The sequence below is a fragment of the Notamacropus eugenii genome, chromosome 1 (genome assembly GCF_028372415.1).
Source record: "Notamacropus eugenii isolate mMacEug1 chromosome 1, mMacEug1.pri_v2, whole genome shotgun sequence".
Lineage (NCBI taxonomy): Eukaryota > Metazoa > Chordata > Mammalia > Diprotodontia > Macropodidae > Notamacropus > Notamacropus eugenii.
The window spans coordinates 389,656,871-389,681,022 of NC_092872.1; the positions used below are offsets into that span (position 1 = coordinate 389,656,871).

The 24,152-nt window shown below is 42.0% G+C and overlaps 1 protein-coding gene across 1 annotated transcript; it reads right to left on the bottom strand.

Moving 5' to 3' along the window:
• Positions 1 to 7,417: 7,417 nt before the first annotated feature.
• Positions 7,418 to 23,039, bottom strand: C1QTNF2 (C1q and TNF related 2). Its single transcript, XM_072630886.1, has 4 exons — positions 22,770 to 23,039; positions 18,589 to 18,637; positions 10,996 to 11,248; positions 7,418 to 9,837 (listed from the first exon to the last, which is right to left on the bottom strand). Exons 2-4 carry the CDS (start codon positions 18,589 to 18,591, stop codon positions 9,224 to 9,226), a joined length of 870 nt encoding a protein of 289 aa, XP_072486987.1. The 5' UTR covers positions 18,592 to 18,637; positions 22,770 to 23,039; the 3' UTR covers positions 7,418 to 9,223.
• Positions 23,040 to 24,152: the final 1,113 nt, after the last annotated feature.

Below are 24,152 nucleotides of genomic sequence, written 5' to 3' on the forward strand. Positions count from 1 at the left end.
GCAGGATGTCCTAAGGCAATCCTTCTACTAGACTGGTTAATTAAGGAATCACGATATTGACTTCAGCGGATTTAAATCCTTTGAGATAAAGGAGAACCCGATTAAAAGGACCCAACCAGACCACCTCTCTCCACTCCCTCGTCTTCATTCCTACGTGGCTCATTCTTCTCACCTCCTCACCCTAATTAAAGGTGGTGGGAACGATATCCAAGGCTCTGTCGGATGCCCGTTAGGCTAATTTTTCCTTGAAAGGTGAAATAGGTCAGGTCTCAGGGTCCTTGACAAGGCTTCCAGATCTCTTTCAGTTCAGTTCAATTCAATAAGCATTTATTAGGCGCTTAGTATATGCCAGGCACTATACTAAACCCCGGAGATACAAAAAGAAGCAGAAGGACGGTCCCTGTCCTCAAGGAGCTACGATCTAACGGGGGAAGATGTAGAAACCAATATAGACAAAGCAAGCTATATATAGGAATAAGTAGGAAATAATAGAAGGCACTAAAATTAAGAAGGGATAGGGAAATCTTGTAGGAGGTGAGATTTTAGTTGGGACTGAAAGGAAGTCGGGGAGGACTGTAATCAGATCATAGGAGGCAGAGCATTCCAGGCATGGGGGAGAGCCACAGAAAACACGGAATCGGCTAGAATAATAAAATAAAATAAAAAAACACCACCAAAAAACCCACAAAGAGCTCCTTGATTCTTGACTGATAGACCACCGTGAGAAACAGCTCAGCTGAATATAAGAGGCAGGTATGCAGGATAAAGATCTGAGTTAAGAATCCTAAGTGAATCTTTTGTTAATTGTCAGATATTCTGAGTCTTTTATTCCAAAAGGTACCAAATCAGAAATGAGGTATCAAAAACATCATTTCACCCTGCCCTTCCTTGCATTCCATTATACCTTATGGAAGGCCCCATTAATTGTTAAGAAATTTCATGATACTTAACACATACAGTCCTTCATATTATAACATTTCCTCTCACACTTACATCTCTTTGTTATCAGAGAAAACTGCTCAGTCGTTTTTTCAGTCAAGTTGGCCTCTTCATGGCCCCATTTGAGGTTTTCTTGGCAGAGGTACTGGAATGCTATGCCATTTCCTTCTCCTAGCTCATTTTACAGATGAGGAAACCGAGGCCAACAGGGTTAAGCGACTTGCCCAGAGTCATGGAGTAAGTATTTGAGGCTGTATTTGAACTCAGAAAGATGTCTTGCTAAATCTCGACCAAGCACTCTATTCACAGCTCCACCTAGCTGCCCTTCGAAATTAGGGTAACTCCCTTTCCTAAAATCCTGCAGCTCTGATCACCCCCACCAGCACTGGGTGGCTACTACACGCTGGACCAGGGGGAAGAATTTTGATGTTTCTTCTCAACCATCACTCAGCTACTTCTCCCTTGAAATTCACTACATCCAGATATATCACCCTTCCCAGATGATGGTGGATTTTTTCCTCCTGAACCTAAGCACACACACTCTCTCTCTCTCTCTCTCTCTCTCTCTCTCTCTCTCTCTCTCTCTCTCTCTTTCTCCTTTTTCAAGGATTGCCTTCATTTATATTTGGGAATTTCAATTTATATGTTAGATATGTTTGGGTCCATGACAAATTAATGTTATGTCATTTCAATTGGGCCCTCACTGCTGCATGACAATCTTTTTTATTCTTCTCTGATTGAATTTCTATCCCATTCTCAAATCTCTTCTGCTTTTCTTAAGCCACCCCTCTGACCTTTCCCACATTTTTATCCTTTGGAACTTGCTTCATACTTTACTTAAAAAAAAATTTGAGGTCTTTCGTTACAACCTTCTTTTCTTCTCAACTCCATATTCAAAATCACCTCAACCTGATTCCCTTTCAGATTCTCCTTTCTTCAGTTTTTGAAAAGGTGTTCCTTCTTGCAAATACGTGCCCTTTTATATTGTGCCAGGCACTGTCTTAAGGATGTCACAATTATTATCTTATTTTACCCTCACAACGACCCTGAGAGGAAGGTACTATTATTATACCCATTGTATAGATACGGAACCTGAAGCAAACAGAGGTTAAGTGACCTGCCCAAGGTCATACAACTAAGTGTCTAGGGTCACATTTAAACTCCTGCCTCCAAGTCCAGCACTGTTTCCACTATACTACCTACCTGTCCTAGTAGTGAGAAATGAATGATTATGTTGGAGTGGGGAGTGATGGCCCAGATAGGGTACTTAGGATGGTTTATCAGGTTTCAAGGTTTCTCCTCCTTCTCCCCCAAGTATTTAAATCTGCTAAGGTTCATCGATACATGTGACTATGTGGTATGCTTAGTGATTGATTACTCCAACCTAACAATTGAGTTGTTACCCTGCAGAGAGAAGGCTTATCACAGGGTAGGGTAGTTGATAGAGGGGCAAGGAGGGGGTGGGAAAGGGAAGGGCTTGTCAACTCTAAGAGCTGGGTACAAGTTTCACCTTCCAGCCCTACTAGCTGAGTCACCTTGGGTGAGACATTTAGTCAACTACCAATACCTAGTAGTACTGATTGATAGCTGAGCCTAGAACTAAAGGTTAAAAAAAAAAGTAGGAGTATTGATGTCTGCTCAGGTGGCAGAATGAGATGGGAAATATAGTCTGGGGCCAGCCAGATATAAATAGCTATTTGAGTATATAATTAGGTCCCTGTTAGTGGAGCCATAGGGCAACTACATTGAATGGAGCACCAGGCCTGGAGTCAAGACTCATCTTCCTGAGTTCAAATTAGCTCAGATATTTTACTAGCAGTATGACCCCAAGCAAGTCACTTAACCCTGTTTGCCCTGGTTTCCTCATCTGTAAAGTGAGCTAGGAGAAGGAAATGGCAAACTGCTCTAGTACCTTTGCCAAGAAAACCCCATGAAGAGTCAGATACTCCTGAAAAATGACTGAACAACAAGCTACTTCAGGAGATTTCTTATTTACACTGAAGGGATCTAACTGTTCAGTCACCAATCATACAGCTAGGCTCATGTCCTAGAGTTCCAAACCAAATCCTTCAGGGACTGGGGTCATTTTTCTGGGGGTCTTATATGTCTTCTAGTACTAGTATATGATGCCATTCAATGCTAAGCTGAATCATTGTTGATTCTGTCTGGACCCACCCAGGAAGCTGGGTTTTTGGTTTACCAAAAAGACCTCAATATAGGGTAGGTCTTAAACCTCTAACTGGATCCTTGCTATAGTCCTAAGGGAAAGAGGCTTCCAATAAAGAGATCCCATGGGGCACCTGAGGGGGTGGGGTGGGGTGGAACAGGGAGCATCCTTTCTCCTTTCCCTTCTCTCCTTCTTCCCCTTCCCCCTGGACTGCCTGGACCCTATGGGGAGGTCAAGTGGGAAGAGTCATCTGCAAGGATCCTGCCTTCCCCTCCTCCCTTTCTCCTTATCCTCTGAGGACTTCCAGACCCCATTCAGGGTGACTGGACAGAAAGAGTGTCCTGGCTTCCCTTGGATGCACTAGGAATCATCCAGTACAATCATGTTTTTTTACATTCTTTTTTTATTCTGAGTTCCAAATTTTCTCTCCCTCCAGTCCCTCCCTGACTCATTGAGTGAGTACAAAATATGATATCCATTATATATGTGAAGTCATGTAAAACATTTCCATATTAACCATGTTGCAACAAAAAAGGAAGAAAAATAAAGTGAAAAATATGCTTCAATCTGCTGTCAGAGTTCATCAGTTTTCTCTCTGGAGGTGGATAGCATTTTTCATTGTGAGTATTATTGTGCATCATTTTATTGATCAGAGTACCTCAAATCCTTTAGATAAGATGGAGGATCAGTTGGCCTTATCCTCTACCCTGTCACAGAAGATAAGGATCTTTCTAGGCCATTCTGTTGGCCCTGCTTCACCCTTAGCACTCTCCAGCACTTCCATCTGCTTTAAACCCTGTCTGTAGCTGAACTCTTAAAAGGGCTGTCTTCCCCAATTAGAATGTGATCTCTTACTTCCCTGTACACCCAGTACGTGGCACAGTGCTTAATAAATGTACTTAATAAAAGTACTTAATAAATGTACTTAATAAATGCTTCATTCATTCATTCATTCATTCATTCATTCATTCATTCAAGGTTGAGGAGGGGAGGCTGTCTTTAGTAGGAAGGAGACTGTTCTTCCTTCTCCCAGAGCTTTGGAATGCTATGGAAACAGCTGCTAGGAACAATGGGAGGGCTGCTGAGAACTGGCCAGGCCCGGAGCTGAGAGAAATGAAAAGAAGTCGTTAACTTCAAAGTCTCTGAGCCTCCCAACCCCTGATGTCCCCCTCCCACCACTGCAGACAATGAACAGGAAGGGGACTCTAAACTGGATAGTAAAAAGTGGCCAGACAGTTGGGGCCTGCCTGAATAGCCCTGCGCCAGAAGTTCCTTTAAACTGCTCACTGTGTGTCCTGCTGTTGGCCTGGCGCTTCCTGAGTCATCTGGGCTCTTCACAAGGTCATTTCGACTGATTCAGGCTTGGCAAATTCACCAAGTGAATGGGAATCAGAAATCAAAGACCTGGAAGATGAAGGTGGCTTTACACCAGAGGTCTTTGGTGGGCTGAGGACATGTCCCTGGCCCCTAATAGAGTAATCCCTTAGGTTTTTTTATAGCACTTATACTTTGCAAAACCACTTTGATATACATTATCTTATTTGGAACGCTATGAATATCAGAGCTGAAGATGGCCATGAAGAACAGACTTTATATTTTTATGATAGTCTGTAGCCCTTAGTATTATTTAATAGCAGAGATGAGAGCTTCCTAGAGGAGCAAGTGTGTGAACAAGGCTGTACCTGCTACATATTCTGGCACCTTCATAGAATTGTCATGGAGTTAGATCTGGAAAATGCCAGGATCATAAGATCACAGATCGAGAACTGGAAGGGACCTTGTTATTCATGGTTTTAAGTCATGTCCGATTCTTTGTGACCCTATTTGGGGTTCTCTGGGCAAAGATACTGGAGTAGTTTACCATTTCCTTCTCCAGTTCATTCTATAGATGAGGAAACTGAGGAAAACAGAGTTAAGTGACTTGTCCAAGGTCATATACCTAGTAAGTTTCTGAGGCCAGGTTTGAACTCAGGAAGATGAGCCTTCCTGACTTTAGGGAAGAAATTCTATCCACTATATCACCTAGTAGTCCAGAAGGGACCTTAGAGGCCATCTGTTCATTTTTCTGAGGCAGTGACTTGCCCAAGGTCATGCTGATAGTAAGTTCTAGAGAAAGCACTCAAACTGCAACATTTTTTCTACTGTATCATGTTAACTTGGCTGACAGAAAGGAGAACCATCACCCATAGACCAGAGAAAGAGTTAGAGTCAGAAGGGACCTTGGAGGTCCTTTAGTTTAGCCCTCCTCGTTGCCTAGCTGAAAGTCCTGAAATTCTTAGAGACTAGATCCAATGCTCTCATAGTATTTGCCATGAAAAGGAAAGAGTAAGATGACCTTTGGCATCCATGACCAACAAAGCTGGTGCTTACTACTGTGCCTTGCATCCAGTGCCTGCTCAGCAGGCTGCTTCTACTAATTCTATCTTATTTATTAATCTCTCAACACATCAGTGCTCTGGTTTTAAGCCAGAGTTGAAAGGAAATGAGGAGCTCAGTGACTTAGATTTATAGAGGGGGCTTGGTTTTCTTTCCTTTTGCTTTAAAACAGATTCTGTTGCCCAGGCCTTTCTGAAATCCATCTGCCATTTCACAAAAATCGGAAGTTCTTAGGATGAATAATTTCCGGCAGCTCAACCAGGGAAAGGTATTAGACAAAGTGATACTAATAAGTAATAGTTTTGATAAAGAGTTGTATTTTTTAAAGCCAGCCTGAGATACTTCCTTGGAGAATTCTTTTGAGTTCTCTGTCTCTGGGAAAATCAAGGTATAAAAATGTGTGTGTGTGTGTGTGTGTGTGTGTGTGTGTGTGTTCAAAAACAGCCACAGTTTCTCAGAGCGTCAGACAAGGAGAACAGAATGCAAATCTGTCCATGAACCTATTCCACTTTCACAAGTATGTTTCTCCATTTGAGATGTTAACATTTACTTGTGAAAGTAAGAACAGAAATGGAGCACAAAATACCTCTGTAAGGCATTTTATCTTGTGTAAGGGATATGTATGTGTGTTTAGTATATTGTGGGTAGATATTGGTCTGTTTTTTCTTGGACCTGTGATTTCATTAGCATAAGGAACACTGGATGTAGAAATCTTCTCCAAGGATGCAGAGCATCAACTGATCTCTAATTTACAGTCTTAGAAAATTACCCAGGTACCAAGAGTTTAAATGACATGTCCAGGGTCTGATAGCTAGTATTTATCAGCAGCCTTCCTGACTGAGGCCAGCTCCACTGTCCAATCAGTTAAGTTGCCTCTGTTATTTTGGTTTGTTTTTGTAATGATCTTCACCACAGCCTTCTAAGGCAGGTAGAACAGTTTAGCATTTCTGTTTTGCAGACTAAGAAAGTTATGCTCAGAGAGTGTAAGCATTTTGCTTAGGGTCACACAGCCAAGAAGTATCAAAGCTGGGAATCAAATCCAGGTCTCTTGACTCCAAGTCCAGTTTATTTTCCCATTCCTTGATGCTGTATCTCCATAGGGATGGCAGAGGAATATAGACTTTTGCCCACTGATATGTGCCTTCTGGTAAGGGGGATGTCTCACCCATGAAAATGAATTCTTCAAAAACAGGGATTATGTATCTTCCTTCCTCTGTTCACAGTGAGCATTTGGCATATCTTATTGACTAACTTATAGCCTTTTAGCCCAAGCCCAAGTAACCCAATAACATTTGTCTAAATTGTCCTCAGCAGAAACAAAGAGCTATGTTTCGGAGTTTAATGAGAGGGCTGGATATGTCAGAAGCCACCCACTAAATCCATCTGTCCATCTGTATTTATGAGATTTCAAGAACTGGAATTATATCTTTCAGCATATCATTGAAGACAATTGATATCCATAGACTAGAAAGTAACCTTGCCTAGGCTCCTGCCTTAAAAATGTAATATTTCAGGACTCACCTTCTGTTTGGTGGCCTCATTCCAGAAGGTTTTTTTGCCAAAGGTACTCATAGTTCTCATTTTACTATCTCAGAGCTAGTAGGTACCACAGGGAACATCCAACCCCCTCATTTTACAGATGACCAATCTAAGACCCAGAGAAGGGAAATGACTTCTTCAATGTCAACTAGGTTAAATAAATGGCAAACCAAGATTCAAACTGAAATCAGCTTACTTTAAATCCAGTTTTTCTTTCAATTAAAAAACCCTGCTGCTCATAAAATTGATTAGTCCTAGTTTAAAAGCAAAGGTAGTTAACAGCAAAGAGAGTGACAGAGAACTGGAATATCCTGATTGCCTTGTACTGGAATAACTTCCTCGTTGATTTAGAGCTCAATGTAAAATAATAAAAAGATTATGTTAGAGGTTAAAAAATGCTGGAGACTTATTTTTCATTTTATTTTTTCACGGTAGGGAACAGTCACACCATACCTTTGGGTCAGAAATCTCATTTGCTTTCAGCTCTGCACCCAGAAAGGAATGACAAGAAGACTGCAGGACAATGAGAAATGAGACTCTAGGCGTGAGTCCAATGCGCCTTGCGGCATCTCTAGAATTTTGTGTGGTAGAAGGTCGCCCCCTGGAGGGAAAATGGAGGACAGCAGGCAGAACGTAGACCTAGAATATCCAACTAGAAAACACAGCTGGGTCATGGATGCTTGTCTGTTTCCCAACCCAAGTGATTTTTTCTGACTGGTAAAATAACTGATTTTTCTGTCGAGGGGCCCTCTGCCTTATGAAGCCTTAGCATGGCTGAAGAAACAATGGTGAATGGAAACTTAAGAGGAGGAAATTGCGAATGTTAGGAACTGGACACTTGGGGGAGGAGAGCCAGTTTTTTAAGTGCAGGTATTTTAAGAAGTAAGGACAAGTTTTGTGGATTGGAAAAACTTGCAGCATCATCCTGGAGGCTGGTGATGAGAAACATTGATCTAATTCATTGCTTCCTTTATTTCTGGGTAATCTTGGGCGAGTGATTTAACCTCCCTGGGTCTTCTTATCTGTCAAAGGATGTGGGAAGTTGTCCCTTTGTTGTCTCTCCTAGCTCTACATTCTACAATTGTTTTGCAGAGAAGGAAACTTTGACTTAAAGAGATTAAGCAAAAAAAAATTTCCTTTTTAAAAAGAGATTAAGCAAGCTTGCTTAAGATCACATAGCTAATTGGTGACAGCCTGTCTAAAAGCCAGATTTTCTGGCCAGTACTTTTCCCACTTCACCACTGAGTTGCAAACAACCTTGGGCCTTTTCCTGAAGTGGTAAGGGTCAAAAACCAACCAATATGGTCACAAGCAGAACCCTGGAGTCAATGTTCCAACAATGGGATCATCCTTCACCTATATAGACTGAAAAGTGTGTGTCCTGTGTATTTTTCCATGTTCTGAAATTCCTTAACTCCACTTGGAGGTCAGGGAGGGTCAAGGTAGCAAAGTGGAAAGTGCTGGGGCTGGAGTCAGAGAACCTAGGTTCAAATTTCATCTCTGACATTTACTTACTACCTGTGTGACCTTCGGCAAGTCAATTAACTTCCCTGGGTCTCAGTTTCCTCATCTGTAAGTTGAGGGGACTGGACTAGATGGCTTCTGAGACAATTTCCAGATCTAGATTTATGAACCTCTTCCTCCAGAGGCCATGAGCGGAATGGAGTCCAGATTTCTTCCTAGGTTACAAACACCTTAGCATTGGCCTCACCGAATATCCCTGCCTTGGGACTAACCTATCTTGACCCAAGGAACTTCTCATTTTATTCTCAGTCTCATTTTATTCTCAAGGTCCATAAGAAGTCAGTTGAGCTCAACATTTAAATAAACTTCTTTTCTTTTTTATTTGTTGAATAAGACATTTGTTCTATGACCTCCCCAGGAAGTCTTTCTTGATGCTCTGGGGAATATTAGAGAGGACACAGCTGCCTGCTAAAAGTCATGTAGCACAAAGAAACTTCTCTGTCCATTTTTGAAGGATATGCCTACAGTCTAGAGAAGAACGTGATTAAGGACCCAGGGAACTACTCAAATGCTCAAGTTTAATGTTGTAGGAAAAAAGATGCAGAGGGGTTTAGTTAACTCAGCAAGAACTTGGAATGTGCATCACATTCCAAGGGGCCTTTGCAAAGCCCAGCCTGAGATTGGTTCTCTCTGGCTCCCTTCCTCTGGGTGATGCCTTCCCTTGCCCATCAGCATCTTCTACAAGTCATTGGGACCATCCTGGTCAGCATAGATGAGGAAGCCCGTGAATAAGCTGTCTGTCCAGTAAGGATCATAGAAGAGTCCATTCTGCTCTGAATAGAAGATCTGTAGCCACACTTCATCTCCCTGCTTCAGGGCTAAGATGGTGGAGCCAGATGCCACGTCATGGTTCCCAGTGTTGGCATCAAACGTCCGGATTCGGTACTGTCCATTATGGACCAGCCCAATGGCCAGATGCTTGTTGGCCAGAGTGATGTCATAGGTGAAGTAGTAGATGCCAGGAAAGCTACAGACAAACTTGCCACTGGACACATTGTAATGGCCACCCTCATTCATCAGAATCTTGTCAAATTTGATAGGCAGTCTCTCCCTGGGGTAACTCTTGGTGACAGCCACCGAGAATGCAGACCTGGCCCTGTTAGCACCACAGGTGCAGGGCCCTGGCATCCCTGTCTCCCCCTTCTTCCCCTTGGGCCCCTTTTTCCCAGTGGCACCATGTTTCCCTGGGGTTCCACTGATTCCCTTGGGACCCCTGGGACCAGCTCGTCCAATTGCCCCTGCTTTGCCCTTTGGTCCTTGTTTCCCTGGGTTCCCTATTCGGCCCCGTGCACCTGGAATATAAAGCAGCATGGCATCAGCTTGGAGATAATTCATTCACTCAACACCCACTATTTGCAGACCCAGCAATCATGCTAGTGTGATACTGGCTGGAATCCTACTAATAACTAGCATTTCCGTAGTGCTTTACATATATCTCATTTCTTCCTCACAATAACTCTGGGAGGTAGGGGCTACTTCTATCCCCACTTTACAGATGAGGAGACTGAGGCACAAAATGTATGTGACTTTACACAGTGAATCACACAGTCAGTAAATATCTTAGGTCACATTTGAATTCAAGTCCAGCACTTTGTGGTGGCAGAAGATGATCACAGATGAGGAAACTGAGGCCCAAGGAGGGGAAATAACCTACCCAACATATTGAGAATGATGGGAAATACTTTATCAAGAGTCAATAGAGTCTTGGCTTGCCTTCATTTAAGGCACAGGACAAGGAGGAAATATCAGAAAACAGAATCTCTGCCTGGGACACTTGGGTGTACATAGCTTCTGATAGTAATGGCTCCCATTTATATAAAGTTTTGTTTTACAGAGCACTTTTCTCACAAAAATCTAGCATTATTGTCATTCCCATTTTACAGATGGATTCCCTGCTCTTGTTACTATGTTTTGTTACATGTGACCAGTAGTTTGGCCTTCCCAAAGAGCCAATCTCTATTGCTCCATCTCCATATTTCATTTGATCCTGACAATGTTCATTAGAGGTAAAGGCAGTATTATTATCCCCAAATGACAACATGGGGAAATTGAGACACTTAAGGTTAAATAATTTGCTTAAGATCGGCACCAAGTCAGCTTAGGATCCCACTGTACTTACAGCCAGTGTCCATCAGTCAACAAGTACTTATAAAGTGACTGTTAAGAGCCAGGCATTGTGAGAAGTACTAAATATTCTTTTCCCTATACCATATTACGTCTGTGTATAGAGGTAAATATTTGACATTCTATTTTTAGCTAAAAGGAGCTGATATGAATTTTATTTTGAGAGCTTCATGACATTCTTTGAGATAAATGGAGACACTCCGAAGTGTTTTGAAGCCAGGACTGGGGATCACCAGTTGGGAACAGTATTTTTAAAGTATTTTGCAAACCCCAAAGCGGCATATAACTGCTAGTTATTAGCATTAGTATTTTGCCTTTTCCCTTACCTTCTTCTCCAGTCTCTCCCTTTTCTCCATCCTTCCCATCCTGACCATCTTTGCCTGGGAAGCCCATCCTGCCCACCATTCCTGAAGGCCCCGGAGCTCCTGGGAGGCCAGGGGGACCTTGGGGCCCTGGAATGCTGCAGATGAGTGTGGGGGGGTCATTCTGGAGTTCCCCTTGGGTGAAGACACTGAGGAGCTGGTTGGCAGCACAGGGGACGGCCCAGGCTAAGAAGATCCAGGAAATCATGATGGCTACCTGCAGGGAGGCAAGGGAGTTTGGGGTCATCAGTCAGATCATTAGAAGAAAGAACTGTCCTTTGGGCATGACCAGTCAGGCATTTCTCCCTGGGAGTGGTGCCAAATACCAAAAGTACTTTCTACAGAGTTGACTATGAAAAGCTTGCCCAGGGCAGAAGGAGAGTCAGGACCTGTTATAATGCCCATTAACATCAATGTTATCACCATTATTATCATTTCTGACACTTATATATTGATTTAAGAATGGCAAAGCAATTTACATGCATTGTTTCATTTGATCCTCACAATAGCTCTGTGAGGTAGGTCCTATTATTACCCTTGTTTTACAGATGAGGAAACTGAAACTCAGAAGGGGTAAGTGGCTTGCCCAGGGGTCATACAGTTAAGGCAGATTTGAATCCAGGTTTTCCCGACTGCCAGTCCAGTGTTCTATATACTCTGACACACTGTCTCTTTCATTGTCTGAAATGAGGGTAGATGGTCTAAGCACTTAGCAATAACCAGGTCTGACATTTTCCCAGGCTTTCCGCTTTATGGTATCTGGCTCTCTTCAGCTCAGGCTCTTTCATTTCTCTCCAGTCCCTGAGTATCCCTGTCCTTGGCTAGCTCTATCGACTGCTCTTTGGTTCCTAGGCTTCTTTTCCAGACAGCAGAGAGGCTACTAAACCATAGTAAGAAGTCAGGCAAGTGATTTCCCTTCCAGAACTGATGCTCTACATCATATGTGCCTTTCCCACTTCCCTCTGCTACTTTTCTGTTCTATTAGTCTTCCATGTTCTCACTGGGCCCCATTAGCCTAAGTACATTTTTCAGATACTCTTTTCCATAGTAGGTACCACTGCATGAGACTTCAAATGGCCTAAAGCTGGCCGCAGCCAATCCCATCCATTCCTCAGTCCTCTGTGCTTTCCTTTCCCTAGTTCTATCTGGCTCGGGTCCCTTTCTTTTCTCATTCCCTTCCCTAGGGTCATCTAGCCTTCCTAACTTTGGCTGTTTTTGGCTGACTCAGCAACTGCATTTTTAACTGTTGAGAGGGGGAAGGTGAAAAATCAGTTCTTTTCATGTAGCCAATAGGTATAGGATGAGACCGAGGAGATCCAAGAAACAGATATTGCCCCTATCCAAACTGTGGTTATCATTTAGCGTGGAAAATGGATAGGGGGATGAATTTGGAGTCAAGGGTTTAAATCCTAACTGCTATTTATTAAGGGTGTGACTTTGGCAGGCACAGGCAAAGTAGCACAATATACAGTGAGCTGGCATGAGACCAGGGTAACCTGGCTTCCAGTCTTTTGACACATATTTACTGTATGACCCTGCGCAAGTGATTTCTCAACAGGAGTCTCCGGGAGTCAGTTCTAACTGCTTTGTGAGAATTTATTGTTTAATTTTCAGTGTGACCATTTATATTTTAAAACCAGCAAACAACAAATCAGGGTTTGATTTGTTGGCTTCTTGACTGTCTATATTTAAGAAAGGGATGGAGAAATTGTTAATACTACAGACTAAATTTAAAAGTATGTCAGAGGTACTTCCCAATCCCCCCAAATAAATGCTAATTGTTTACTAACATAGCACTCCTCAGTGTCCTAGGTTCTAAGACTTGATGTTGCAAAGCGGATGCTGACCTGCCTTGGTAGATACAGTTTCCTTTCTGAGAATTCTCTATACTAAGGAAATCAAGTCCACTTCAAAAAAAAAGACTTTGGCCAAAGAAATTCACCTTTCTGGGCCTCAGTTTTCACATCTATAAAAGTGAGAGGGTTGGTTTCAATGACTTCTTTCCTGGTCTAAATCTTACCTTCCCCATCCAGAAAGCAGCCTTCCACTTCTTGATTCATATGCCCTGCCTGGATCATCTGTGAACCCATGTTCTCTCAGATTATAGCAGGTAAAAGAACTAACTCTTGGAGCAGGTCTGGAAGATAGGAACACTGCAACTTACTAACTTACTAGAGTTTAAAAAGAGAGGGAGACAGACAGAGAGGAGAAAGAGACAGAGAGATGAAGAAGGGAACGCAGAGAAAGAGAAAGCATCAGCTTCAGCTTATTTCTCTTCCTCTCCTCTGATAGTCTCCCCCATGCTCCGGCTCAAATAAAGGGCATACTACCTTGTTTAATTCATTATAATTCTGCTGAGAACAGCACCTGATTAACCTTTCTCTTTCTCATACCTAAGATGCAAAAGAAAGAGTGGGTGTCCTTTCTTCCCCTACCCAACCCCCTAAACTTGCTGAGTTGTGGTCCTTTATTTTCTGGGAAGGAAAATGCATGAGGACTATTTTCTTTTAGGGAGAGGTCAGCAGGTTTAAAAAAAAAGGCTAATGATTTGGAAACTAAGGGTCCCAGTACCACTAGAAGACCCGTGGTGCCAAGTCCAGGGATTGTTTTGGAAATGAAGAGAAAGCTAGAGCTTTCTTCTTAATCTGGAAGTGGGGGACAAGAAGAAATAGTCATTCTCAATGCCAGAGTGCCTCTCCTCAATCCTTCTCAGCACACCTTGTGCTCAAGCCTCCCCAAAACTCTTCCTCACATCTTACTGTTGCCATACCCTTCTCTGATGTCCCGCATCATGGCTTCTTAGGGTTTTAGTTAGTTCCAAGTTCCTGGTGCTTCATGGTGGCAAGCCAATTTATGAACACCATTTCGTTTGAACTCTTTTGGGATGATTTTCTATAGGTTTAGAACCACAGAATCTTAAGGGACCCAGGAGGTCATCGATTTTGTCCTCATTTTATAGAAGAGCAAACAAAGGTCCAGAGATAAGAAACAACTAGGTCAAGGTGACAGAGACTGTTGTCTATAATCATTCTACTAGAATTTAAACTGTTTAAGCTCTTTGGAGATGGGGGCTGTTTCTTTTAATTTTGTTTTCATATTCCTAATGCCTAGGACTTTTTTTTAAACTGGACCTGTGATTTCATTGATGAAGGGAGCTTCCTATGAGGAAATTCCCATTGGTCAGCCCCTTCTCTGTAGCTTACTTGCCTATGGGCATTGAGTTACCTGGGGGCACTTAGAGATTAAGTGACATGTCCAGGGTTATTCAGTTAACATGTATCAATGATGGGAGGGGCAGCTAGGTGGTGCAGTGGATAGAGCACCAGTGCAGGAGTCAGGAGAACCTGAGTTCAAATGTCACCTCAGACACTTGACACTCACTAGCTGTGTGTCCTTGGGCAAGTTGGGTAAGTCACTTAACCCCAATTGCCTCATCCTGGGTCATCTCCAGTCATCTCGATGAATATCTGGTCACTGGATTCAGATGGCTATGGAGGAGAAGTGAGGTTGGTGACCTGTACAGCCCACCCTCACTCAAAACAAAGTCAAGTGCAAGTCATGTCATCATTTCTCTGATGCCATGGTCTTCTTTGGCAATGAAGGATGAACACATGCACACACACACACACACGCACATGCACACACATCAATGATAGGAGTAGAATCCATGTTTTTCTGCCTCCCAGGCCAGATCTATCCATTTCACCAAATCTGAAACCACATAGTTGCTTAATAAACTGTTGAATTATTTTTTGAGAACCCAGGTCTTCAGATACCTAGTCTTCTGCTATTACAAGGCACTTGATACCTAATGATGTAGTAGAAAAGGTATAGAATTTGAGGTGAGAGGACCTGGTTTCAAATCCTGGACTTCTTATTTGATATTATCTGTCACCTTGCTGGGCCCGTTACTTATTCCCTGTTTCTCTGTTTCTGTTAAACAAAAGGTACCGCATTAGATGATCTCCGAGATCCCTTTTCATCCTGAATTCTGTGATCTATGAAACGTTGCTTTCCCAGGAGTTAACCCAGAAACTTTCCTTCTAAAGATGACAAGGCAGAGGGCTGCGGACAGTTTGACCCCTTCCCCAAATAACTAGTGGGTTTTTTCTTTAGTTCTTTTCTTTGTTTCTCCTTTTGCCTTTAGTTCTGTCTCCTCTTTCTTGTGTGTGTGTGTGTGTGTGTGTGTGTGTGTGTGTGTGTGTGTGTTGGGCCAATGGGGGAGAGCATGGAGGGGTTCTTTACATTCCTCCCACCATGGTGAGAGAAGTCCTTGTTTGGTCAAACCCCAGAAACAGAATTGTGGAATCTCAGTTTGGCTAAACTCCCAAGACTCTGGCTTTAAGTTTTGCTCCTTTTAAGCTTCAAGGGTTATAATCCATAAATAAACTTGGAAGTTCAGAACTTAAAGTAATCAAACTATGAATTACATTTTTGGGGAGTGGGGCTGGGAAGTCAGGAAGTCTAGGCAAGGGATTTCATCCACATGGGGAACTCCCTGATGCGGAAACTCCATCCTCTGATGCAGATCAATAACTCATCTGTGACATTCTCTTAAAGAGCTACTGAAAGGTTAAAGTGATTTTTTTCTAGACTTCCCCTCTATATTCTCTCCAAAGCTCCTTCTCAGGGCAAAGTTAAGAAGGGTAGGTGCTAATGTGCACTGGTAAATGGAATTTCCTCTCTTACACTTCCAATGAAATCTCAGGTTCAAGCCAAAAAATTATTAATCCAAAGAAAGCAATGCTCTAAATCTCTAGGGTCCTTTTCAGCTCTATAAGGCTCTGCCTATATGATTTGTCTTTCTCTGGAGAGTAGCCCAGCCTGGAGTATTTGGATTTATCCCTCAAATCCTGGAGTACTAGAATTATAGAGTGCCACCTCCCTTTCTGCAAGTTTGAGAGTCATAAACATATACTTAAGGTATTAAGCCTGAGGAATCTCAAGAGAAAATCCAATCTGAGCTGGTATATGGTTTCAGAAGAGTTTTAGACAAATTCTTGGACAACAGATTGATAATGGATTACTACAGCAAACTAAGATAATTATAATGACACATTTCTATGGGGCTTCATGGTTTTTAGAGTACCTTTCTCATCTTCTGAGATCGGTGCAATGGATAGAGTGCATGTCCTATAGTCAAGAAGACTCGTTTTCCTGAGTTCAAATCTGGCCTCAGACACTCAGTAGCTGTGTGACTCTACACTAGTCCCTTAACCCTGTTTGCCTCAGTTTCCTCATCTATAAAATGAGCTGGAGAAGGCAATGGTAAACCACCCCAGGGTCTCTGCCAAGAAAACCCCAAATGGAAGCAGTATGAGTCAGACATGACTGAAAAACAACTGCACAAGTATAAATAAACAAGTGCTCTGTTTAAAGATGAGGAAATGGAGGCTAAGAGGGCCTTGAGGCAAGTGACTTGCCCACAGTATCTCTGATTTTGGAGATTCAAACCAAGGATGGCAACTTTGTTTTCCCACAACATAGCTCCTGGATGGCTTTGTCACAAAGTTCTGGGCTAAAGGGACCTAAGGTCTGACTAGTATGATAGTTATTGTGTTCTTACTACTGAGTTTAGATGAATGAATGGTCAGAAGGATAGGATGGGACATGCTTATACATTGGAACTGATTGGGAAAACCACTTTGATAGAAATAGTAATTCCCTAATGCAGAACACTCCCATACCCTCCTGGTATTCCAAGAGGCAAATTAAAAACAGAGTTTTCTGTTTGGATCTCTTTTTTTTTTCCCTCTCTCTCTGAAATACCAGGAGAAAACAGAGAAGAGATGGGATGATCCTGGGCCCTGACAGCTTGGTCATTGAGTATTCCCTATTTTCCACTTCATAAACCCTACTATCTTTTCCTTTAGGAACAGATTTTAGATAGTCTCTGGCACCAGAGGCTGCAGGTTTTGCCAGCACTAAAATCCACAGGATCTATTTGCCAAGAAACCAGGGAAAACATGTTGACCTAAGCTGACATTTTACTGGCTAAATATGAGGAAAAAAATAGGTCACTATGAGAAACCTAATAACCAGAGCTGTAGGCAGAAATTTTGCACTAATGGGTTCCAGAAGTAATTACAGGACTCATCAAAATGTTAGTTATAGGGGAATTTACTTTGAGCTGGGCTCAGCTGTCCCTAACTACTTCAGTGTGACCATGGTTCAGATTCATAGCTCTAGAGCTGTAAGAGGCCATCTAATCAAATTTCACTGTTGTTGTTTAAATACATGAGGAAAGTGAGGCCCTAGGAAGTTGTGACTTGATCCAAAGTCATACAACACAGGTAGTCAGCGTTGGAAAAGGAATTCGAGCCCAAGTCCTCTGACACCAAATAGCGGTCTTTCCATCGGACACGCTACCTTCTATGACACACTTGCCAAAGTGCCTTAACTTCTAATTTTATGCCTTTCTTTATATCATCAGCTCTTAGAATAGTGCTTGGCACACATGGGGTGCATAATAAATGCTTGTTGCCAATCAAATTTGGAATCTCCTGATTTTAGTCTACAAACTTATTTGAATAGGAATTCCATCTGCAACATCCCTGACAAATGGCCATTCAGTCTCCACTTGAAGATCTCTAGTTTTTGGAAACTCACTACCTCACAATTTAGACCATTCCAGATTTTGTCAGTTCTAATTATCAGGTTGTTGTGTTATTGTTGCTTTAATTCATCCAGTCAAAAATTGACTTCACTATAATTTTCCCTCGTTACTACTAATTCTGAGCACAAACAGCACATATCTAATCTCTCTAACTCTGTTACCTCTCAGGTGCAGGCTCTCATCATCTCAAACCTGGATTATTTCAATAGCCCGCTAGTGGGTCTGCCTGTCCCAAGTCTCTCTCCACTCCAATCCATAGTCCATTCAGTCAGTAGAGAGTTTTTTCTAAAGTGCAAATCCAATCATGTCCCTTGCTGGGGCCAATAAACTCCTTGCCTCTAGGATTGAATGTGAAAATCTTTTGTTTGGCGTTCAAATCCTTTGCTACACTAGCCCCCTCCTCCCTTTCCAGTCTTCTTACACCTTTCTCCCTGACACATATTTTTTGATTCAGTGACACTGGCCTCCTTTCTGTGACACCAACAAGACACTCCATCTCTCTGCTCGACTGTCCCTGAACACTCTCCCTCCTCATCTCTGCCTCCTTTCTTCTCTGGCTTTCTTTAAGTCTCAACTAAAATTACATCTTCTACAGGAAATCTTTCCCACCCCCTCTTAATTCTAGTGCCTTCCTTCTCTTAATTATTTCCTATTTAGCCTGCATATAGTTTGTTTGTACATAGTGTTTGCTTGTTGTCTCCTTAGTCTGCAGGTTCCTTGAGGGCAGGGGCTGTTTTTTGCCTCTTTTTATATCTGCAGAGCTTAGCACAGTGTCTGAAACATAGCAGGCGCTTAATAAATGTTTATTGACTGGCTGACTATTATGCAGAATAGCTTTTCAATTACTTTGAAAATAGCTCTTATGATTTCTCTAAATCTCCAGATGAACCATCCCCAGTCCTCCAATAGAATTTCTTGTAGCTGGGGTTGAATTGCCTTACCATCTTGTTCGCCTTCCTTTGGACACGGTCCAGCTTGTCAATGTTCTTCCTAAAATGTTAGAGGTCACAAATAAGGTCAGAGAAATTCAGAGTTGGGGGGGACTTCATAGATCAAATAAGCCAACCCTCAATAGGAACCCCCTTCTGTAAAATTCCAGATGAGTAGTTATCCAACAGCTTGTCCAGAAAGGTTAAATGATTTGCCCGAAGTCACACAGTAAATAGCAGACACAGAGTCTGAACCCCGATACTAACCATGTTCACCCTGGTGGGGGTGGGGCAACCAAGTTTTGAAACCTCTCTTTGTACAGGAGGGGCATTTCAGTGCAGGAGAAAGATACCTAGCGTTGACTGTCAAGTCCAGCCTCTTTCACACTACTGGCTGTGAGACCCTGGGCAAGTCATTTAATTTTCCAGGGTCCTTAAGAACTTTCTTTTTTTAAATACAATTTTATTTTATTTTCAGTTCCAAATTTTCTCCCTTCTCCTCTCTCCCTCACCCACTGAGAAGGGAAGAAAAATAAAATCCATTATAAATATGTATAAACATGCAAAACAAATTTCTGTATTAGCCATGTTCCAAGGGAAAAAAGCAAGAAAAAGAAAAGAAAGAAGAAAATATGTTTCAATACTTCACTTCTCTTTCTGTTTCATCATGAATTATTTGGAATTGTGGCTGATCATTGTATTGATCAGAATTCCTAAGTCTTTTAGAGTTGATTATCTTAGTAATGTTACTGCTACTGTGTAGTTTCCTCCTGGTTCTCCCTACTTATTTTGCATTATTTCATGCAAACCTTCACTTTCTAAGACTGTACATTGCAGGATAGTTGCTGACCGGTGAGAGCTCCCTACACTGCAGAATCACAGTGGTGATCTGTATTTTACCTGGATTTAGGAGTGGGAGGGAATTTAGGAATCATCTAATCCAACCTCACTGTGAGGGGCGAGAAGCCTTAGTTATGTCACTGCTTGTGGACAAGAGAAACTGGATTTTGGAGGGTAAGGTGGGGATGGGATGAGGTGGAAAATTCTACTTTCTCTGGTATATTTGATGTGGTGACAGGGCATCTGGGTAGATATTCTAGGAAGAATGTACAAGATCAAGGAGTGCAAGAAAAGAGGGAGGTGAAAGAGACAGTGATGCTATTGCTAGGTGTTATAGCTAAGTAAACATGCTTACTTAACACCAGAACAGTGAATGCAGACATGGAGAATGGGCAGAATAGATTTAGAACATTATACACAGGTACTATTTTCAATTTCTACTGCTAATTTTGCCCATTAAACCCATTTGCCCAATGCTATAATATTGATATTTTCAATATGATCTTTATTTTCAACACATTGTCATTAATAATCATTTTTTAAAAGTCATTAAATGGATAATGGTGAAAGTTAGACATGGTTAAAAATAAAAACTATGTTTACGTAATTTTAAAAAGGATTTTTGAATCACAACATTATAAGGAATTTAATAATTCTCTCCTTCAGAATTTGTGTCATTACAAAATTATTCAGAATTTGGTTCCTTTAATCAATCATCACTTAACAAGCATTTATGGTATTTGCACTGAGCCAGGAACTGTGCTAGATAGATGCTGGGGATAGCAACACCACAGTGAAACGTTTGCCTTCGAGGAATTTACTTTCTTTTGGGTAAGACAACGCGTACATGGATAAATATGTCCAAAATATGTACAAAAATAATTTGCTTAGGGAAGGCATTAGAGGCTGGGAGTGGGGAGGAAGGGAATTCTAGCTGGGAAGTAGCAGGTTTCCAAGTAACAATTTATTTAGGCTATCAACTACGTGATGCCTTTGGCTTGAGACATTTATAAATAAATACAATTTTTTATTTTATTCACAAGCAAAAAAGCCATGTCAAAATCAAATATAACTAAAATGTGTGTAAATGAAGAGGAAATGGAAAGAGGGGGTGGGGGAAGGATTTTAGCCTGAAGCCTGGAAACATAAGTGGGAGAGAGAGAACACGAGAGAGGTCAGTTCAAATCTCCCAGTACTTAAATCCAGTTCTTTTCTTTGAGGAGAATGAATTTTTAGAAGCTAATAAATCTCACCTTGTGCAAGTCACTCCCTTTTTCTGTGACCCAGTTTCCTCCTTTGTAAAATGAAAGAGATGGATAAAAGGATCTCCAGTTTTCTAGGATTCCAATGGGAATTTTAAAAAGTCTTTGGATTTCATAATTTCATGGAATTTAGATCTGGAAGAGACTTTAGGGACAATGTAGTCCAACCCCTTTTCTTACAGAAGAAACAGGAGCTTAGAGAGTTTAAATTAGTTGTTCAAGGTCATGTAGAAATGAGTCTTAAAAGTTGGAAGAAAAGAGTTCCCCTTAAATAGTATTTCCAAGTCTTTTATAATCTCCCAACATCAATATTGGGTGCTTTTGTATGTTCAGTAATGGAAGTGGAATTGAAGCAGCAGAGGTACAGTATGTACATCCTAGAGTCATAACTAAGACATTTTACACTTGGGGTAAAAACTGTATGTGTGCATGTATGTGTGTGTGTGTGCGTGTGTGTGTCTGTGTCTGTGTATTGGGTGCAGAAAGCAGGCACAGCACAGAGGTGGCAAGGTGACAGGACTTTGGGGGTGGCAGCTTGTGCTTTGTTGGTTGCAAGGGCTAAAAAATAAGGTCAAAGAGGAAGTGTGGCCTTCTGGGAAGGAAGCACAACAGCCTGAATGTCAATGCCCTGTGACATAAAACTCCATTTGCCTCATGCTAGTTATAGCACTGTCCTCTCCAAATAACTGACTCCAGGAATGATAAGAAAACAGGTATTGATATTGGCTTGAGGTTTATAAAGTCCTTTAAAATATCGATTCATTTGATCCTCATAACAACTCTGTGAGGCAAGTGATATTATTATCACCTTCATTTTACAGATGAGGAAACTGAGGCATGGAGAATTTAAGTGACTTGTCTGGGGTCACACAGTTAGTAAACGTCTGAAACTGGACTTGAACTCAGCTCTTTCTGACTACAGGTCCAGCGCTCTACCTATCACCTAACTGTCTCTCTTTTACTTAGGCTGTCAAGTTTTACATTATTTGTTTTGGTGCATTTTTAAATGATGCACATCTGTACCAATGCTGTCCATGGGAGGCTGTGAGCTGGTAAATGGTCTGAATGAGTTGGAGGGAAAGTAGAGACAGGCTGGCATATCTTCTCAGTCCCCAAATCACTCTCATGTGTGGGTGGGTGTTAAAGAGAACAAGATGGTGTTTAAAAATATAAACTAGAGTGGGTGGCTAGAAGGGTGAGTTGCAAAGCTGAATGGCCTCTCTCCATGTGACACAAAAAGTAGAAGTCCCTTAGGGACTGTGTCTTGTGAATAGCAAGGTAAAGTCTAAAAAGATGCAGCCACAGCTTTAAGGCTTGGTTTGAGTACTGGAGATGGATTTTGGACTGATGTTTTAGGACTCTGGGAGCATTCTATGGGGGCCCTGTGAGTAACTCCCCACTCACAATAGGAACCAAGGATCAGAGTCCAAGAATGAGGAGTCTTATGTAGTGCTTAAGGACCCCTGAAAGGAAAGGGAGTTTGTGAAGGTATTTGTACCCAGTTGTCAGTTCTATTTCAGCAGCAAAGACAGCATGTTTAAAACTGACCAAAGCTGACAGTGTCATTCAGTAGAAGGAATGTTAACTCAGGAATGAGGATGGATGTGGGCTCTAACCCCGGATTTACTGGTAATTAGCTATGAGTCTTTGACAAATTGCTTGACTTCTCTGGGCCTCAGTTCCCTCAGCTACAAAATGAGGGATTTGGATGAGAGCTTTAATTCTTTACATTTTGACAGGATACTCCTAGTTTTGATCCTCAGGAAAAAGAATCTTGAGCAGTTTCTCTGCCCTTCCTAGTTATTTGCACGTCTAATAAGCCATGGTCCACCTCTCTGCAAGCTCAACGTTCTCTAAGCAATTAAGGTCAGGACAGAGTTGAGGCTAGCAGTTTAAAACTGCCATCAGAATCTAGATCCTCCAGTTCCTCTCTCCAGCCCCTCAACACAGACTTTGCTTATAGCTTTTATTGTGACTAGAAAACCTTCCCCCTCTGATGAGGAGCTAAGTGTGGAAGATGAATGGTCAGGGCAGGGTGGGGCCATGTTTGGTATAAGTGAAGGGTCAAAGGTAAATGGAACTGACACTCACCAGGCTCTTCCAGAGGATCCCTGGGGTCTCAGGCATACATCGTGGCAAGAGGTCTTAGTGCCCGGGCCATGGGGAAACTAGGCTGCTGAAGACAGCTCTTCTCCCATCCAGAAGGTGCTGCAAATGAGTGCCCACAAGCTTTTGCCACGGTTGCCACTGTTTCTCCAAGTCTTGATGTTCCCGGCTTCTCCCAACAGCGCTCACAGCTCCAGTCTCTGGCTCCTTTTGCCCAAAGCATAGTTTTCCCATCCTGTAATGGGATTGAGCAGCTTCCTTCTGGTCACGTGCCCCAGCCAATCACACACATGTGCTGGGGCTTGGGGAACGTTCTCCCTTTGTTTTTGCAGTAAGTTGGAAAAAGTTTCAGTGCATGTGGCAGCCAGGCTTATCGCCCTAGGGAAAAAGTCCGTGTGCTTCTGCATGGGTGTGTATGTATCACTTCGTATGTATGCATCTTTGTGTGTATAAGTGTGCATGTATGTGTGTCTGGGCATGCCTGTTTGCATTTGCCTATGTTTACATGTGTCTGTGAGTGAATGAGGGTATGCTTACGTGGATGTGTGCATCTGGAAGGGAGTATGCCAGAGTGAGTTTATGTGGACAAGTTGGCATCTTATCATCCCCATCTCTCATTTCCTTTTGCTATCACTCAAAGATTTAGTGTAAAATCAAGAAGCAGAGGCAACTAACATGGGCGTAGGAGATAAGTACCTGTTTACAAAATACCTGGTTATATGTGACATATATAAATGACTTAGGTGGCCATAGTTCTTTGAAAAGTCTTGTAATATAATTACCATTTCTTAGGGCTCATAATATGTTGTGAAATCAGTGCTCAAACTCAAGTTTTCGATGTGTTCAGTTGTTTTCAGTTTTTCATTTGATTCTTTGTGACCCCATTTAGGTTTTTCTTGGCAGAGATACTGGAGTCATTTGCCATTTCCTAATCTAGCTCATTTTACAGATGAGGAAACTGAAGCAAACAGGGTTAAGTGACTAGTCCAGGGTCACATAGCTAGTAAGTATCTTAGGCCAGATTTGAACTCAGGTCTTCCAGGACTCCAAGTCCTGGGTTCTATCCACTGTGCCACCTATCTGACCTATAAGCTTATCCAACCACTAAAACCTTGTCTCTTACCCAGGGTCCTTGGTTACCTGTTGAAGCCCATTTGCCTTTAGGATTCCCTGCTACTGTGTATCTGATCTTGGCTTCTTTCCTAAGCCCCAGTTCTGCTTCATCAGTTGCTCATTGAACATTTCGAAACCAATGTTAAAAACCTAAAAGGTATCTCCAACTTAGATTTTCCAAGACAGAACTCATCATCATTCCCCTGAGCCAGGGGTGAACTGATAAATGTTTAATAATTAAATCTGTGAAAAAAA